Source organism: Tachypleus tridentatus, chromosome 13 (genome assembly GCF_004210375.1).
Source record: "Tachypleus tridentatus isolate NWPU-2018 chromosome 13, ASM421037v1, whole genome shotgun sequence".
Taxonomy (NCBI): Eukaryota; Metazoa; Arthropoda; class Merostomata; order Xiphosura; family Limulidae; genus Tachypleus; species Tachypleus tridentatus.
The window spans coordinates 100,633,816-100,653,274 of NC_134837.1; the positions used below are offsets into that span (position 1 = coordinate 100,633,816).

The 19,459-nt window shown below is 30.6% G+C and overlaps 1 protein-coding gene and 1 long non-coding RNA gene across 7 annotated transcripts in view; one reads left to right on the forward strand and one right to left on the reverse strand.

Moving 5' to 3' along the window:
- Nucleotides 1-15,846, forward strand: part of LOC143236602 (plexin-A2-like) — a 226,557-nt gene extending 210,711 nt beyond the window's left edge. For all 6 annotated transcript variants that reach the window (XM_076474908.1, XM_076474912.1, XM_076474910.1 and 3 more), the window contains 17 exons: nt 117-366; nt 712-854; nt 1,272-1,402; nt 1,713-1,772; nt 2,139-2,216; nt 2,568-2,634; nt 4,999-5,145; nt 5,404-5,593; nt 6,070-6,173; nt 6,745-6,841; nt 7,645-7,742; nt 8,316-8,405; nt 8,697-8,866; nt 9,654-9,866; nt 11,731-11,806; nt 12,545-12,619; nt 13,881-15,846. In XM_076474908.1, coding sequence (XP_076331023.1) covers nt 117-366; nt 712-854; nt 1,272-1,402; nt 1,713-1,772; nt 2,139-2,216; nt 2,568-2,634; nt 4,999-5,145; nt 5,404-5,593; nt 6,070-6,173; nt 6,745-6,841; nt 7,645-7,742; nt 8,316-8,405; nt 8,697-8,866; nt 9,654-9,866; nt 11,731-11,806; nt 12,545-12,619; nt 13,881-13,982 — 2,091 coding nt within the window. In that variant the 3' untranslated portion in view covers nt 13,983-15,846. The remainder of the gene's footprint in view (nt 1-116; nt 367-711; nt 855-1,271; nt 1,403-1,712; nt 1,773-2,138; nt 2,217-2,567; nt 2,635-4,998; nt 5,146-5,403; nt 5,594-6,069; nt 6,174-6,744; nt 6,842-7,644; nt 7,743-8,315; nt 8,406-8,696; nt 8,867-9,653; nt 9,867-11,730; nt 11,807-12,544; nt 12,620-13,880) is intronic.
- A 100-nt stretch (nt 15,847-15,946) lies between these two features.
- On the reverse strand, nt 15,947-19,216 carry LOC143236604 (uncharacterized). Its single transcript, XR_013019594.1, has 2 exons — nt 18,805-19,216; nt 15,947-16,883 (listed from the first exon to the last, which is right to left on the reverse strand). It is a non-coding gene; the product is annotated as an uncharacterized LOC143236604 (long non-coding RNA).
- Nucleotides 19,217-19,459: the final 243 nt, after the last annotated feature.

Genomic DNA, 19,459 nt, shown 5'->3' on the forward strand with positions numbered 1-19,459 from the left:
TGGTTATAAATATTTTGGATGTATTAACATGATACTTGAATATGATCACATTATTATTTTTAAAACTTAGAAGAAAATGGGGAATAGATTTCTTCAAATTTCAGTAATCTTTGTAGGTTGAAGTAGGAGACAATTTGAAATACACAATTGGATGGCTAAGTTATGAACCTCCAGCATCCCAAGATAATTCCATCTCCCAGAAACTTATTATTGGTGCATTTGTTGGTGGATCTGCCTTCCTATTGGTGGTCATTATAGCAGTCATTTTGTACAGACGCAAGTCTATGGAAAGCAGTCGTGTTCTCAAAAGCATGCAGGAACAGATGGATGTGTTAGAGTTACGAGTGGCCAGTGAGTGTAAAGAAGGTATGAAATTACCTGTATTATTAAATTTGGGTTTCTTTCAAATTAAAAAAATAACAAAACAATTAATTTACAAAAATACAGCTAAGTTAAGCAGACTTTTAAAAATAACTGTGACTTTAGGTAATATGAAAAACATGTTAATAAATTCTAATTAACTTACTCTAGTTGTCTAGAGCTGTTCTATATAATTAGCTAAACTCTGTTAGGTAACTAACTAACATATGTTTTGTTTCATTAGATTTTGTTGTAAAAAAATTAATATGTTAAATCTTAATAATTATTAAAAATTGTAAAAGGTAAGCTTACATAGCTAATAATAATGTGTATTAACATCCAACACTATAGCTTTTGCTGAGCTGCAGACGGAAATGACTGATTTGACAAGTGATATGACTGCAGGAGGAATCCCCTTTCTTGATTATCGTACTTACTCTATGAAAGTTCTCTTCCCTAATTCTGAGGATCATCCTGTTCTTAGAGATATGATAGTAAGTATTCTACTATATGTGAGTCTGAGTTAGTAAAGTCAGGTTGTTTTTGTTTAAAGGTAATATATATATTACATATAAAAGCTGTCACAATACAATACTCACTGTTTCAAATCTTCAAATGAAGATACACAAAAGGTATGTGAATTATAATTATGGGCTTTTATTTTCCAAAAGTACAAAAAAATAACTTCTTTATGAAATGTAAATTGTCCCCTTTAAAGTAAATAAAAAAAATTCTAATTCATTCCAGTCTTCATATAAAAAATGTCTTATATCTTTTTGTCTTCAATATTTATTTTTGTTGAGAAACATACTTTTGGAATCCTAATGTTTTCTTCCCAATATAAAAGTACTTTCCTCTTGGTTATCAAGTGTTATATGAGTTTTAACAAGTTAATGTTTTTTGAAATACAGGTTGACCCTGTGAAGAAAGCATTTATTGAAAAAGGACTCCGTCAATTTGGGCAGCTTATAATGAACAAAACCTTCCTTCTGTTGTTCATTCGAATTTTGGAATCCAATCGTTACTTCTCCATGAAAGACAGGTATTGGTAGTGTTTCTGTAATAGCCAGTTTTTTTAAACAGGTAGTTCATCTGAATTCTCTTTATCAAAAGGTTTTTTTGTGTGTTTTCAGTTGCAATTTATCACAGAATTATAAATAGTTTTGTAATTGAAATTTTGAAATAAGATTTACCAAAATTTAATTTTTTTCCCTTAATCTGTTGCTTGTTTTTAACCAGTTCATCCTATATTTTGTAGTTGAAATTTTGAAATAAGACTTACCAAAATTTGATTTTTTTCCTTAATCTGTTGCTTGTTTTTAACCAATTTATCTTATATTCTTATATTTTAGAGTGAATGTTGCTTCACTGATTATGGTAACTCTTCAAGGAAAGATGGAATACAGTACTGAGTAAGTTCTTAGAAAACTTACTTAATAATAGGATTTCATTTCTGCAGTAAGAATGATGTATGTGTAGTTCTAATTATTCTTAATTTAGTGAAACCTAAATGAAATCTTACTGTAATGTAAAAAGTATCTAAAAATGTCTTTACTGTAGGCTTTATAATATTTAAAGACAGTCGTTTAAATAATTGGCAAAACAGACTAAGAACATGTTTTTAATAATTATAATTTTTAAAATGTTTTATATGTGTATTATAGAGAGATAAAAAGAAAGATCTTGTATAGAAGGTGTATTTGAGATGTCTGGCAAATAATATATACACTGTTTTAAGATGAGTAATTAGATATCAAGCATAAGTTTCTTTATTTCAGCATTTTGAAGACCTTGTTAGCAGAATTAATTGAAAAGTGCATTGAAGGAAAGAGTCATCCTAAGCTACTGCTGAGAAGGTAAGCATAGTAAAGTATTTATAATCTGTCATTTGTTACATCTCTTTACAGGGAATAATAGCATTAGGTAATAAATGTTGTGGTGATAAATAAGCTCCCTTTCACACCACAGTATTAAGGAGTAAGTATAATACAGCAGAGATTATTACAATTAACTTTTAAAGATATAATTACAAAACAGTCCTTTGCCAGGTATTACTCATTTACGTAATTATTCATACAAAATTGATAATAAACTCAAGAATGAGACCAGATTACATTCACTAGTTATTTGTCAACAGATATCTTTATTCTTTATATCTATGAAGCACATTTGAAATAAATGGGAACTAATATTTTAATTTCTAAAAGAACTGAGTCTGTGGCTGAGAAAATGCTGTCTTCATGGTTCACCTTTCTTCTCTTCAAGTTTCTTAAGGTAAGTGTCACTTTTCATATGTTTTTTTAAATAAATATGTACCTAGTTTTGGTATATATGAATCTCTCAAATTAACACCAGTTGTTTGGGGTTTTAATCTTTCATTACCACCTTATTATACCATTAATGAATTTTTAGCTTTATTAATATTTATGTTAATGTTTCGTTTTATTAAACACAGCAGTGTATTTTTACTGTTTATTTCTTGCTACTAAATGTAATCAGTATTTTTTTTGTTCTTTGCTTCTAAGCACATCAGTAATTGTTATTAAACACACCAGTAGTTAATCTTTTTTCTTCTTACTAAATATGTCAGTATATCAGTTTGTTACCATCACCACAAAAGTGTTAATATTTCCTTCTAGCTACCTGCATATCATTTATTGTTACTAAACACATCTGGTCTTGATTAAACATTTTTCAGGGATTTATAGTGCAAAACGCTTTGTTCCAATGAAAACTTGTACCTCTCAGCAGCCCCCCACTAGTACAGCAGTAAGTCTGTGGATCTACAACACTAAAATCAGGGTTCAATTCCCCCTCTGTGGGCTCAGCAGATAGCCAAATGTGGCTTTGCTATAAGAAAATACATGCACACACACCTCAGCACATTATTATATTGTGTAGTTCTAATTACACAATTATTTGTCACTTTTATAGAAGTGGTTCTATAAAAGGCAAAGAAGGTTCTGTCTTTTCAGCTTACCTCCTCTGGGAACTGAACATTCACTTTTGTGTTTGTTGTGTGTGGCAACTTGTGAAGGGGAAAAGAGGATCCTGGTGGTTGAGGGATTCAACCCAAAACACCATTTGGCTTTGAATTCCTTTAAACAGGTGGCCTTGTGGTGGCCAGCCTACCCATGGTCATTAAACTGGTCTTGTTGGCCTAGGGTCAACTGAGTACCAGTGTTGGACATTCCCAACAGGTGTTGTAGACATTGTGTTTGATGCTGTATAATGCTCATGAAACTCTGACACTGCTGCAGTGTACTTGTTTGGCATTGTAGTACATCCCCTTGTAAGACTCCATGGTGGGTGGGATCAGCAGATACTGAATCTTTCTCCTTTCCCTATGGTTCCCCCAAATCCTCCACAAAATAAAACCATAAAGAAAGCTAGTTGGTAAACCACCATGTCTTGAAGATTTTGAACAGCAGTCTCCACCCAATTCTGCATCATTATTTCATTTTTTCATCCTACATTCTTTCTCAGACAAATCTTTAAGGCAAGTGTCTCCCTTTTGTATTCAGTTAATTAAGAAGCTACATTCCGGAGACATCTTGGTGAAAATATCTATTCAAAAACGCATTGAACTCCTTTTGAATTGGAAAACCATTGGGCTTGTACTCCCTTTCCAGTTTTGATTTTCATGAGGAGTTATTATTGAGAGGGATTTAACAAACATTCCTGAATCAGAGATCTTTGCTGGTTTCATAAAGAAGGAATTATAATGCCTAACAATATTTTTATTTTGAGGTTTACATCACCATATCCACCTATTACAGCCATATGTTCCCCTCAGGTGTTTCCATTGTCAGCAGTTTGGTCATTCAAAGGCACCTTCTCGTGGTTCTGTGACATTTTCTTGTTTTGGTGACAAAGACCATGACACCTATGAGTGCAACTTGGATCCTCACTGTGTTAATTGTATTGGTTCTCACCCCTGTTACTATAGATCTTACCCTAAGTGGGTGGAGGAGAAAAAGGTTTAGTGACTAAAAACAGTTAACAACATTTCTTATCTGGAAGCTAGAAAGTTATTGTCCCTGACTATGTCACAAACATTTCATTACTACAGTGGGTGTTCATATAATGCTTTCTGTACTGCTGTCAGAGCCTTTTCTTGCATCTTGTGAAGAGTCTTTTGACCTTAATGGATAATCGAGTTGAAAAACCAACGTCTGCTCCTGTCTCTGTCCTTACAATTCTTTTCAGTGACTGCCCAGGTCCATTTCCTTTGGCCCAAATTTTTTTATGTCTGCTCAATTCCTTTTTCAGTCATGCCATCAGTACTACTCAGAGTTACAGCACCATTTTAGACATGTTTCCTATGGGTATAGCCCTGACATTGGATAGTGTCGTTGGGGATGGTGATAGCGTCCAACTTTATTGTCTTATTTTAACTTTATATGAGCCATTGGCTTTTTAAATTCTGTTTAAATCTTTTATCTGTATTTATGGCATTATTTATTTATTTTTGCATTTTATATCAATTTCACTTTTATGATTTTTACCAGTTGTTTGGCTCAGATAACCTAGTTCTTTTTTGCCAATAAATGCCAAAAACCAAAAACTTGTAATTGCATTTCAACTGATATGATATTATGATATTAATCTGTTTTGTTTTTTTCCTATGATGAACAGGAATGTGCTGGTGAACCATTGTTTGTGTTGTTCAGAGCTATAAAACAGCAAGTAGATAAAGGACCAGTTGATGCTATCACGAATGAAGCTCGATATTCTCTTTCAGAAGAAAAACTGATTAGACAGTCTGTCGAGTATAAATGTATTGTAAGGATTTTTTTTTAATCTGATTACTTATTTAGCAAATTCATATAATTTCTTATGGGAATTCTTTGGGTAAAAATAAAATAATATATAACATTTGTATTACTTATGTAAAAGAGAGCAATGTTGGTTAAATTAAACAGATCTTAGCACCACTTTGTTATTTGAGAATCACTAAAAACAAGCATGTATTTAGTTAACATATGTCAAAGTTCAACATGTTGTTAGTAGTTTTCCTTGAACCAACAATTTTCTTTTCAGACTGTGTTTGTCTCAATGTCATCACAAACAGGCTATGTAACAGGGCTAGAACCTCCAGGGGAAAACACAGAGATAGCAGTGAAAGTTTTAGATTGTGATACAATTTCCCAAGTAAAAGAAAAGGTGCTGGATGCTATTTACAAAAATACTCCATTTTCTCAAAGGCCCGTGAAAGAAGATCTTGATCTTGGTAAGATTTAAATAACCCGTTACATTTTTTATTATGTACTTTATAACTAATATCTTTTAAGTATTGCACAATAATTAAAAATGTTGGTTTAGCTTATGAATTTGTATTATATGGAAGTAATATTTAAAGGCATGTTCAGAAATCTATACACACAATTACTTGTTGGGATTGCTTATTACAACATTCAAAAATATTTCATGAAAGTGTTATGCAAATTTAGAAAGTATTTTTGTAAAGTTGACTCAAATACAATTGTTATTATTTACCACAATAATATTTTCTGCAAATATAGCACATGTTGATTTTAGAACCACTAAATTTACAAATATGGTTTCATTCTTGTTTCTGTTCACATCTTTCGCTTGTACATTACCATACACAAGCTCAAATTTCTTTAGATGAATAACCTAACTGTACTAAATAAATGTCACTCTCTATGGTTGTACTTTGAGCATTTGTGGTTTTCGGCATTTCAGAATGGAGAACTGGTACACATGGTAGGTTAACTTTGTTTGACGAGGACTCTACTTCAAGAGTAGAAGGTGAATGGAGACGTTTTAACACCCTTAGTCATTACAAGGTTTGTTAGATAAAACATACATCCTTAAAGGGTGGTTTTCTATTCATATTTAAAAAACAAAGCCTACTTCTTCATTAAATAGTATAAAATAAAATTTAACAGTTTAACTTATTTTTTAATTTTTACCAGTTTTGCATCTTCAGTGTAAAACCCTGAAACACAAGAGCTTAAACAGTACCCAGGTTTTTTTCAAATGCGTTGATCATGTTTTTATATTTTATGATTTTATTCTGAAGGGTAATTGAAGATGTTTAACTAGAAGGGAGTTAAAGTTTTTTCATTTTTTTAAGATTTTTTCATTTCATTCTAAAATACATAGTTTAGACAGTTTAATAAACTAATGTACAGCTCATGTAACTTTTATAGTTGTGATGTATCTGTAGAATATCTTGTTACACAAAATATTTGCTTTACTTTTGTATCAACTATATTCACTGTAACTGTAAATCACACATGACAATTCAGCCAGATATATTTCTTTCTCAAAGCATATTTTAATCCTGTTATTAGAAAATTGCATTTTGTTCCATGTTACGAAATTGTTTTTTTTAATGATTCACAATCTCTTCAGGTACCAGATAGTGCCCTTTTAACCCTACTTCCAAAACAGTCATCTATGTATAACATTTCAATCATGTCTGAGAAAAATGAAAAGTTGCATAAATATGGTAAGTCTGATGTTTAACAATTGTCTTGTGCAAGAAATACGTTTCTATGCAATGATCTGTTAAAAAATATTCATGAGAATGAAATAATGCAATTGTTAATAATTAAATATTATATAAATGTCTCATTCTGTCAAACCATGACTTGAAATTTTGGTGGTATATCATTACCTTTCTCCCATACACATGGGAAAAAAAAATTCGTTTCACTAAATAGAGTGCATGATATTCTCCACTTTAGATAAATATCAGATTAATCTATGAGAAGTGTAGAAAAGATCAAATTACATCATTAATAAATTTGCATTTTTTTGTTAAGACTTTTCAAATAATTTTCAATCATATTTAGCAAAAATATTAAGTTAATTCCTTGATGGAAACAAAATACTGTATTTTTCTCACACTTTGAGAGTTATTAATATTTTTTGTGGGTTTTTGTTTGTTTTTTTTCCCAAAATATAGATAGTTACATTTTCAATGGTGTGTGATATGACTTTTTAAGTATAGGTAGAATCTCTTATTATAAATTTCATTGAATTTGAATGTTAAGTATTGAACAACTATCATTGTGGTAGTAGCAAAGATAGCCATTAGATCATCATTATTTTAAACTTCTAAGTTTGCACAGTATCATTTCCAAATGTATTTATTTCTTCACACTTGCATATACTTTCAAAGGTATCTTGGTTATAAAATTGTCCTTTATTCGTGCATACAAAGCACATAATTCTTAAAGATTGCACAAATGAGTAAGTTAAAGTCACTTCTTTAGTTTTATATTATTTTTTGTTGTTTCTCACTGTCAGAGACTCTAAACTTTCCATTAAAGATGAGCCCTCCTTTAAGTCGTGCAACATCACCACTCAACCATGATTTAGAAGCTAATTATAGACCATGGCATTTGGTAAGTGCTTTATGTTACAATTAACAAACAGAGCTGATTCTACAGTTGTGGTATATTCTGAAATCTGCTTATTTTGTTATTTATTGAAGCTCTTCTATGTACTATTGTGGAAAAATGTTATCAAAACACCCCAAATTAGTTTTATTAAATACTTAAGACTTTTGATGAGCAATTTAGTTTTCATTTGTTATTTCACAAATTAAAGTATAAAATAATTGCAAGAAATAAAGATTTAAAGCTAAGATTCTTAGTAAAAAATAGAGTAATAGCACTGATGAAAACTATTTAATAAGTTAATGGCATTAACATAAGAGTATGTACAATATGTTGCTTCTTGTTATTAGTTATTGTTGTTTTAATTTTATTACACGTTTTCTTCTGGGTGTCAGTAGTATCTACCTATATAATCTGCTTTCAGATTATAAGACAACAACGAGAAACATTTTATTGCCACATATAATTATTTTGAGTTATTTAGCTACAGATGAAAGAAAAATGCTTTACTTAAATGTATTTTAATAGTTTTGCTGTGTTTTTCTAACATGTGCATACATTAAAACAACAATTTTCAAGGTAAAACACCATGATACTGAACAAAAAGAAGGGGAGAGAGGGAACAAAATGGTTTCCGAGATCTACCTCACAAGACTCTTAGCTACAAAGGTATGTGAAATGTATCAGTCTTAGTTAAAATACATTTCCAAAGTTTTCTTTAGGCATTTACATGTTACACAAGTATGTTCTTCTATTAAATGGAATTTGTTTCTTTTTCAATACAAAATTCAAAGTACATGACAGTAAAGTTCTCAAGTTTTTCAGTCTTACTAAAAATGCAGAAAAATAATATGAATTTTGTTTCTCATTTCATTTTAAACATGTAATGAAAATTTTATACATAAAATTAAGCATTATTATTCATATCGTCACGTAATCCTGGGATTTTTCCTAACACAGGGAACACTGCAAAAATTTGTGGATGACTTATTTGAAACAATTTTCAGCACAGCTCACAGAGGTAGTGCACTACCCTTAGCTATAAAATACTTGTTTGATTTTTTGGATGACCAAGCTGTTCAGCATGGAATAACAGATAAAGAAGTTGTTCACACATGGAAGTCAAATAGGTGAGAGAGATGATGGTATAATTGTCCTCAATGTTAACCAGAATGTGAAGTCTATTTTTGGTAAATAGTCTTTTTTTTTTCTTCCTTCAGAAGGGATCATTGTTTGAAAACCCTTGAACCTTTTTCAACTTTCATAATCACTTTGTAGTGATCCATAATATTTTACTTCAAAATGATTAGGATATACCAGTACTAGCATTGTTTTTCCCTAATTAGAGGGGGTTAAAATTGTATTACTATGAAGGAGCTAGTAAGAAAGTGGAGGAAAAAAAAAGGGGGGGGAATATATTACTATGATGTAATTAGTAAGAAAGTCTTAAATTATAATTATTTTAAACGTGTATGTGAGTATTATCAATTACATTCCTAGATAGTACTGTATCCAACATTACAGATCATGGCAGGTAGTTGTTTTTTTTATCTTACTAATAAAATAACTGGTGTATTAGTTGTTAAATACAGCAGTGTTTCTCAAACTTAGTGAACCTGGTAACTATATAAGCAATGTTATATAATCATTCAGAAAATGTACCATATTGCAAACCAAAGATATCACTGTTTAAAGAGCATTCCTGTTTTAAAGCATACTGTACTTGAGAAAAAGACTGTCATCAGTCGTGATAATATCTAGTATAATCAATTAAACATTCATTCAGTATTGCAAATTTATGATGCTGGGAAGAACAGCTGAAGTTTCACATATTTTTGCAAGTATTCCTGTTTTTCTTTATATTTTTGTCTCACATTTTCTTTAACTCTGTATTCATACATATATTTTTTTTATCAGCTTACCTCTGCGGTTTTGGGTAAATCTGATCAAAAACCCTAATTTTGTGTTTGACATCAACAAGTCCAACATTGTCGATTCCTGTTTGTCAGTGGTGGCACAAACATTCATGGATGCCTGCTCGACATCAGATCATCGATTAGGGAAGGATTCACCCAGTAGTAAATTACTATATGCTAAAGACATTCCTGTTTACAAAGATTGGGTAGAAAGGTAATGTAGTTTGTTACATTAAAAAGATAAAGTTAACCATACAATAACTAATATAAAGTGAATAAAATTTGCATATACAAGAAATATTTTGAATATATTAAAAAATCACTATAGTAATTGCTCATCCAGGGTGAAATGTATTTACTTTCTAAGACTAAATTGAAAGATTTTTACTTACGTTATTCACCATAACAATATGAGGTAATATTAAAGCAAAAGCAAATAACACAATGATCTAGAGTATCTCCTTTGTAATTCTAAGAACTTATAAGTGAAAACACAGAAGAGTTTTCAACAGTATGTAAACCATACTGTTTCTGCTGTATCCAGTGATGATAGCAAGAACTTTAACCCAATACCAGGGTTTATTAAGCCAGCTTGAATATGACAGAAACCATAGTGGTTGAGATACTATTCATGTATAAAATTACGATAACAACAACTGTTATGGTGTAAAATAGATTAAGCTGGTGAAGTGTGAATTTACATGAATATTTGCATAACAAAATTTGAGTAAGGATTAATAACACTGTATCATTTATTTATTTTGACACCAATTCTTCATTATTATATTTATTTTTGCCTGAATTAACTTTACTAATCATTCAGAAGAACTGGCAAACCAGCGAGCTTGTTTTATTCTTTTTAGAGTATGTCAAACAATTACAATATAAGACTACATTAATGATTCTAATAACTTGTGTGTGAAAATAAAGAAGAACGTCAACCATCCTCTATGAACTGCATCCAGTGCCAACATTACCCTTTGCTCCATTATCAGGGCTCATCAGAAAATTATATATATTTTCTACACCTACCAACACCTAATGTTTTTTTAATAATAGCACTTTTCACTAGTTTTGGGAAATATATGATGTTTAGTTGTTCTTTTCCATTTTTATTATCCCTCATGGATTAACATTTAGTGATTTACCAAGTTATCATAAAATTTAAAAAAAAGTTATGGTTTAATTTTTTCCTTGATGAAACACTGAAAAATATAATTTTAGTTTGAATGATTACATATAACAGTTGATATCATTTTGAATTACAGACAGTAAATTTATGACAAAGTTGTTTAGTATCTGGAGTACTTAAAGAATCAAGTTTTTATTTAGTATAATTTTACATAATTAAACAGGAATATATAGTAAAAGTTTCTGTTTAGTGAAGGAATAAATTACAAAGTAAAAATAAAAGTTGCCATAAAACCAATTACTTTTAGCTTGAGATGGATAATTGTAAATTGTATTGATTTTGTTTTTATCCTCTGACTGATAAATTGTTTTAAGTACATCACACATTCAAAACAATTGTAGGTACATTTTCACATTTCAAATAGTAATTAACTTGTTGCTTGTGGTAATAATTTTGTCATAAGCTAATACTTTGTATTTTAATTGCATAATGTGCAATGCCTAACAGAACTTAAATATTACATATTTTAATTAAAAACAATGTTTAGACTTTAAGGTTGTTAATGTTAAATGATTTTAAAGTTTTATGCCACTTTATGCTGTTTTTATCACATTTATGCATGTGATCAGTTTCCTAAGTGTATAAAAAAAAGTTTATGAAAAACTTTAAAACTAGGATTGAATATGTGTAACAAACTAAGGAACAGTAATGAAATCCATTGTTCAGTTTGGGCAATTTTCAAAACAAAATGAATAAAATGAGTATCAGGTGAAGATTTATTGTGAAACAAACTATCTTAATATTTTAAATAGAGATGATGTGGTGCAGCTGCTAAAGATTTGAAAGACTATTACCTAAAGGTAGTCTGATATTAACAGAATATGTATTTCAGATATAAGCCACTTCACTTTAGAGTTAAAAATAACTTGAATTTTGTGTTTCTTAGATATTATCAAGATATTAAGGACATGCCTGCCATAAGTGACCAAGATATGAATGCTATGTTAGCAGAGGAATCAAGGGTAATGGTTACAGTTTCTTTTTTGTTTTGTATCAATTTTAACATTGTTTTCTGGCATACTAATTTACAACTTGATGCTTAGCTTAACAATTTCAGAGTTCTGTGTGTCAAGTACTGGTACAATATTGTAAGATAATTATTTACAAATTCATGTTATTCTTAAAGACATGTCTAATACACTTGATATCTGTAACATTTCCAGTCTTGAATTTCATATCTGATGATTTTTTAGGCTTGTATTTAATTTTATGCAACCTGTTTAGGTTTAACAAACAATAACTTAAGTGAACCACATATATTTACAAACTTCTGTTTCACTTTTTAATCTTTGGACAAAGAGGTGGTAAACAAATTGTATTACAAAAAGTACTTAATTTAACACAACCATTTTATCTTTCAAATTACCATAATAATTATGAAAGATCTATGCCATAATCCCTTATCCATAAGCCATGGCAGAATCACATTATCATTTGGTTAGGAACTTGCTGTGAACCAAATGTTTACAGTTGCTAAATACAGCAGCATTGTAAAATTGTATTAGTTAATCTTTATAAAGTGCAATTAATATTTTGTATTTCATTTTTTCCATTTTCCACACTGAGGACTTCTCTAACACTTTATGTGTACAAAGGAAATTAAAATACCAAAGTATTTATTTTTTATTCTTTATTTTTAATATAATTCAAACTACTATTTCATTAAGACTGTCTACAGATAATGTTTTATTATTTTTCAGCAACATGCCCATGAATTTAATACAAACGTTGCTCTGCATCACTTGTATAGTTATGCTGTGAAATACAATGATCAGGTATGAAAATAATTTAGTTGCTAAGTGTTATATTTAAGACACTTTTTATCCTCTTATAATACTACAGTAATGAATTTGAAGAAAAATGTTTTTGGATTTTCTTTTAGTATGTAAGGAAAAAAATATTGCTTCTCTAAAATGAATAATAAAGAGTCTTAACAATTAAAATTTGTTATGCTCTTATTTTGTTTACAACATTTGAAATATTTTTTTCTGAAATATAAAAAATATCTGCTGGCAAAAAGGCTTTATTTTGATACCTGTATTATTGACTATTGATAATGTTAACTTTGAAAACAAAAATCAACATTGAGAAATGTTTATGTCTGTGTCTGTATTCTCCATAATAGAAAATGAAATTGGTTTTCTGCTTATAAAAACAAATATTCTTTGACTCAGTCCATTGGACCAACCCTGTATTGGAGAAGGAATGTTAACTATAATTTCAAATATACCACTTGCATCTGCATGAAACACAGCATGCTTTGAGTAAAATGTACCAGCCTGATTCAGACTCTAACATGTTGGTTTGAAATGTAATATGAAAGATAAAAATATTTTTGTTCTTGAAACAAAATGAATCTCCAAAATGTACATCTGCAGTTTTCTTCAGTATGAATATCTATTGTATGTGGTATTTACTCTCCTCTACTATGATCTGTTGCTAAATTAGCAGTACAGGGTAAGATGAATAGTTGATAACTCTGACATCATGTATATAATACCATGTCATGTTGAATGGCACTATGTTAAAAGTTCTGGCATTCATACTTTGAACCTCACCCATGCTCATAGGGTTAAAAAAATCCTGGCAAAAAACAACGAATGTTGAAATTTTTTCTTATATTTTCTTTTGAAGATATTTATCCATACTTTTTTGTTTTCAATAACAACTGCATTATTTTGTTTGTAATTATTGTATTGTACTATAATTCTAAAATAATAATATTATAGTAATACATCTCTGACATTTTTACATCTAAGTAGTTAATGTGTTAATAATAAATAATGACTATTTTTCTCACCTTTATTGATACCATCAGGCATCACTTCAGTAAACAAAATGAAATATTCTTAAATGTATGGAATGGCTTGTCTTAGAATAGTTTAGTCTATAAAATGTAATTTTTGAAATGATTTATCTTGTGAGGAGAGTATATCAAGTTTGTATTTTTACTATATTAGAATGAATTCAATTTAATGAAGGTTGTTTATTACTATTTCTTTCTTTGTTTTTATACATTGTTTTGTTTTTTCACAGTTAATGATGGCTCTAGAAGAAGATGAATTTTCTCGAAAAAATCGCTTATCGTTAAAACTAGAACAAATACATGCTATTATGACAGGAGAATCAGAGGCTTGACCATTGATCGGTGTTCATAAAGCCTGAGATCTAGACAGTTTTGTTAAAAGAAAGGATGTCACAAGGGACAGTGTTTACCATAGTTTTTCTGTGCCATGTTTTATGAGCAGTTTTTGGTGCCATCTAGTGAATGAAAATGCTAAAACATTTTTAGTCTCTGAATAAGTGATAAATATTAATTATAGATGCTTTTATTATAAAACGGGAACTATCATCAAAGTCAGTATATTTAAACCTTAATTAAAAATTGTTGCTGTATATCACAAAGTCTGGCCATTGAGTGAAAGATATTTCTAAACTGTGGTTCTCCTCACCATAATAGCTAAATCCAATGGACAGTTTCCCATATCTGAGCTTTTTTCTGTCCCTTATTCTAGCCTCCCTATCGACGATGTATGAAAGGTGTCTTTTGTCAGCCTATGCCTCTTGTTTTTGGATAATAGAAACCCACCAGTCAGCTTCAGTGCCTTTGTGATTGGTCACACCCTACCCTGCCTATTTCCTGTTGACTGCTTTTGGCCCAAGTGAACAACAGCTTCAAAGCCATCACTGTTATAATTCGTCTTCCAGAGATGTTTGCTTGTTCATCTAGTTCTCTCTTCGTCCTGTTCCTAACATCTCACTTTGGTTTCCATGCATCACATACAGAATAGCTGTTGATTCCACACTGTGCTTTCTTACAGCTATACAATAACCACATTGAATAGAAGTTCAATCATTTAACAGCACCAATAGTCCTTGTGTTTTTTTCAACCAAATGCATAAAGTAACAATAATGGATCAAACATGTATGTTTTGTAAATTTTAAAATCTCAGATATGGTTTTTGTGAGAAAGAAACTGTATATTCTGTTTTGTACATCCCAATTTTCTGTGTAAAATAGAATGATATTGGCTATGAAAAGCCAGTATACTACGGGATGAACTTTTTTTTTATTCACTGTGATAAGTGTCGTACAAAAACGTTTTTTGACCACAGAAAAGCAGTATTTGTTGTACCTTTTCAGATCATAAATCATGATTACAATTATTGACATAACTTTGTTTGACAGCTGCCTTTACAAAAAAAGAGATGGTTATGGTAACATAATAGAAAAACTGTCACTGCTAATCCACAAAATCTCTTTATAAGCAGTTAAAGATTTGTACTTTTGTGAAATGTACACCATTTCTATTTGGCAAGATTGTACTTAAGAAAAATTTGATATTGTCTGTAATTGCACCAAAAAGTTGTCCTGTTTCTTGATGTCACACAAAAGTGACGTATTGTTGCTATGAGTAGTGTGGTTGTCTTCGAGACATGGGGTGCTACATAAAAAAAAAGCCTCACATGCCTTTGAAATTCTGTAATCCGGTAATTTTTATTACAATGTCAGCATTCCTTATAGGGAATCTGGTTTCCTCTGAATGAACCCTCACTAGATAAACTTGCTTCCAAGTTATAAAAATAAAAGGTCAGAAATAAATTCATATGTATTTTACTTTTTTTTCAGTCAGGCCATAGATTGGTGTTTAACCACAAGATATCACCCAGCACAGCAAATATAAATGTGTTAACATGTTCAGGGAAAGAACTGTTAAGTTACTAGTATATGTATATGTTAATCAAGGTGATCTGGATATTTGTGATCTTGCACTAGTTTCCATATAAAAAAGCAGGCCTTATCTGCAAGAGAATTTTTTTTTAATGTAACCTCTCTCTTGGTGAAGTTTGTCAGTTTTGTACGACTTTGAAAACTGTAAAATATTTATAAAATATTTTTATTAAGGTATTGGACTAAACAATTCACTACCTTGCTCAAATAATTTCCTGCATTAAAATGGTGTATGTATGAATAAAAGCTAAGCTGTGTATTGTTTTTCCATGTCCAGTCATCTGTGGTGTTAACATTCAGATATTTATTTCAACCTTTAATTATTTCTAACGTTTATTATAACATTGCATTTTCTCAAATTATTTAATAATTGTTGGATAACTAAGTAATTCTTTATTTTGGAAAAAACATAATTAATCATGTTGGTAAATGAACAATGGGATATGAATTCACTAAATCATTAATTATTAATTGTTGTAGTGAGATCATCAGTCAACTTGTTTTCACTTGGAATGAACAAATAGAGGATTTTGCTGAGATGCCAGGAATTTCTTTTTATGAAAATTAGTTTTATGTGTAAAAATGTAACCTTCAGAAAGAGCAACTGCTTCCTGTAGTATTTCAACTTTCTTTTCATTCAAATAAGTTTTAAGATCGTGATTTAAATTCCTCAATTAGTTGTTCAATGTTATTGAAACTGTTGCTGATATTCGTAGAATTACACCAGCGATCACAAAAACCTTTTTCATGAGCAAGTTCCATATAACTTTGGTTTTCTTGCATGTGACAATCTCAAAACATTTGGCAATAAGCCTCTGGTACTAACTTGTATGCTTTGAGAATAGCTGCTTTAACCTTGTCATAATCTGTACAGTTGTTTAGAGGGAGATTTACATAAGCCTCTTTGCTTTACCAGCCAAAATGTTGTAATAATAATGACAATTTTTCGATGAGGCCGTTCCATGGTTTGGGCAATTTCTTAAAACGTCAGAATTATTTATAAACTCCATTTTCATTAAATTGTGGTACCTTAATATAGCGATTGAGTTCAAAACTATTATTTTTTCTTGGTTGATTGGAGTTGAGCTAATTTCCATTTCTTTCAGACTAATTTCTTTCTCAGCTTCGATACGGGCTTACTTGATCTCGAGACGTTTATTCTCTCTTTCAGCTTTGATATGAGTTTGCTCTTTTTCTTTTTCAGCTTCAATACGGGCTTCCTCTTTCTGGACTTGCTCTTTCTCTTTTTTGGCTTCGATTTGTTTGTTTTAATCGGCATACAGAATCGGCATCTCACCAACAAAAGGCTAAGGCGAAGACAAAAACGATGCAGATAACGACATTTATGAGTAAGAATTCAGAATATGAAAAAGAATTGCTTTAAATTTATTTATTAAATACACAAAACACAGTCATAAATGAGCAATCTATAGCAGTAATATATAATAATAGTTATAATAATAACATAATAATAAACAGCTTAAAGACACTTGTCAGGCCTAGTAGTTGCAAATAACAAAGGGCTCTGTCTACAATCATTACGCTCAGTCATTTGAAAGAGTTGGCATCTCTGCGATTTTGGAAGTTTAAAAGCAATTCATTTTTGTTATATTTTTATAGTTGTTCAAAGAAGGGTGATTTAAGAAAACTTTGACAATCAGACATAATCAAATCTTATTGGCACTAATAAATATAAATTGAAATAATATTTGAATTTTAATCTAGAACTAATTTTGTCTCTGATTCAGATTTTGCAGACTAGCCCCCAGTTTATTATTATATATTTTTATTTATGAGTAAGAATTCAGAATATGAAAAAGAATTTCAAAAGAATTGTTTTTTTTTTTTCGAATATTATTTCGAACGAATCTCTGATTTATTATATTACGTACTTTAGGTATTACTATTTCAAATATCCGGAAATTTTAACTTAGAAGTTAATTAAATGTTAATATGTATCAAAATTATGATAATTTCCAACAAGATTGATACACACAGTTTTCTTTTTTAACTGAAATAAATTTTAATATACAAAAAAACAGTATAATTTATAATAACGGTTATTACTAATAGTTGGTTTATGTAGAAGAGTTTTGCAGACAATGCCAATTCTTATATGCGGTCTAAATATTGTATAAACGATCGAGATTCTACGAAGAATTTATATTGTCACACCTCGCTAAAGCTAGCTAGGTAACTTAGTTGGCCTCACACCCTTACAAGCTGACTTTTTACGGCGAAGATATTTAATGTTCTCGTAGAAATACGAAAAATTGAACGATTTGTAATGTACAAAATAAATAACGTTCTTGGTCAAATTCTGTAGTTTTTCCGATTGATAAGGGGCCCAGTATGGTCAGGTGGTTAAGGCACTCGACTCGTAAACTGGGGGTGGCGGGTTTGAATCCCCGTCACACTAAACATGCTCACCCTTTCAGCCGTGGGAGCGTTATAATGTGACGGTCAATCCCACTATTCGTTGGTAAAAGAGTAGCCCAAAAGTTGACGGTGGGTGGTGATGACTAGCTGCCTTCCCTCTAGTCTTACACTGCTAAATTAGGGACGGCTAACGCAGATAGCACTCGTGCAGCTTTGCGTGAAATTCAAAACAAATTAATCAAACCGATTAATAAGCGTTGATATCGTAATTATAGCTTCCGAGGGCTATAGCACACTGACTGTAGCTGACGAATAATAACAATTTTTTCTTGACGCGTTGGTTTATATAGTTTGAGACGAATTTCTAGAAGGTTCAACAAAGTTCGAACGCGCTAGCGTTTTCGTGAAACAAATATTGTTGATTCTTATTCTTAAGAATCTACAAATTTGTGCAATACACAGTCAAAAGATATACGTCACATGCAAAAAATAAAACTATACTGAAGTAAGTCTAGATATTAAAATAAACATATAACGGTAAACATATGTAATAGATTAATAGCATATTTAGAAATATCAGACAAATCATCACAAATCCATAATATTTTCCAAAAATCTAAAGAAACAGTAAATCACTTAGTAATATTAACAGAGACAGTAATTGATAGTTGTAACGAAAAGAAATGCCCTGTCTCATGCCTCTTCGATATTGAGAAAACATTCAACATTATCTAGTATGGCAGCCTTAGGTTCTGTATGAATAAAATGGAGCTATTCGCTGGATATCTAACTTTCTGGCAGATGAAAATGTAAAATTTATGTAGAGGGAATCTGCTCAGAGTAACTTACTTCCGAGGCAGGAGTTCCGCGAGAAGGGGGAGTTAACCCAATACCTTTCTTCGTCTGTCAGCAACATGCCCACAAACCATCCAAACGAGGGGTGGCGCTTCACGATGTAGTAATCTGGAAAAACTCTCCAACTCTGGCAACAGCAGCAACTAACTTACGACCTCAACTTATTATAACACCTGAATACGGTCTGAAATACAGAATTAAAATAAATTTACCAAAAACAAAAATACTTTTCTTCAGAAAATCAGTGAAAATGCTAAAGCATTCACTAATACGATATTTACAACAAACTCAACTTCAGAATATTACATGAGCAAAATTTTTAGAAATCACGTGATTTAAATTAAATTAGAATAAACAAACAGAGCATGGAAACGCGTAAAGTATGTTAAGAGCCCTTCAAGGTGAAACAGAGGCACATCGGAAAAAAACAACAAAAAAACTTAAAATCAATGCAACACGTCAGACCAGTACTGGAATGCGCATGCACAGCATAGTACAGCATATCACAAAACATAATAAAAAAAGAAATTGCAATCCATATACATGCTGCGTAACAAGAAGTACAGCGGCAAAATTTCTACATAAAATATTAAAACATACCATGCATATCTGACAGACTCCGGCATATAACAATGAAGCATGATACTTC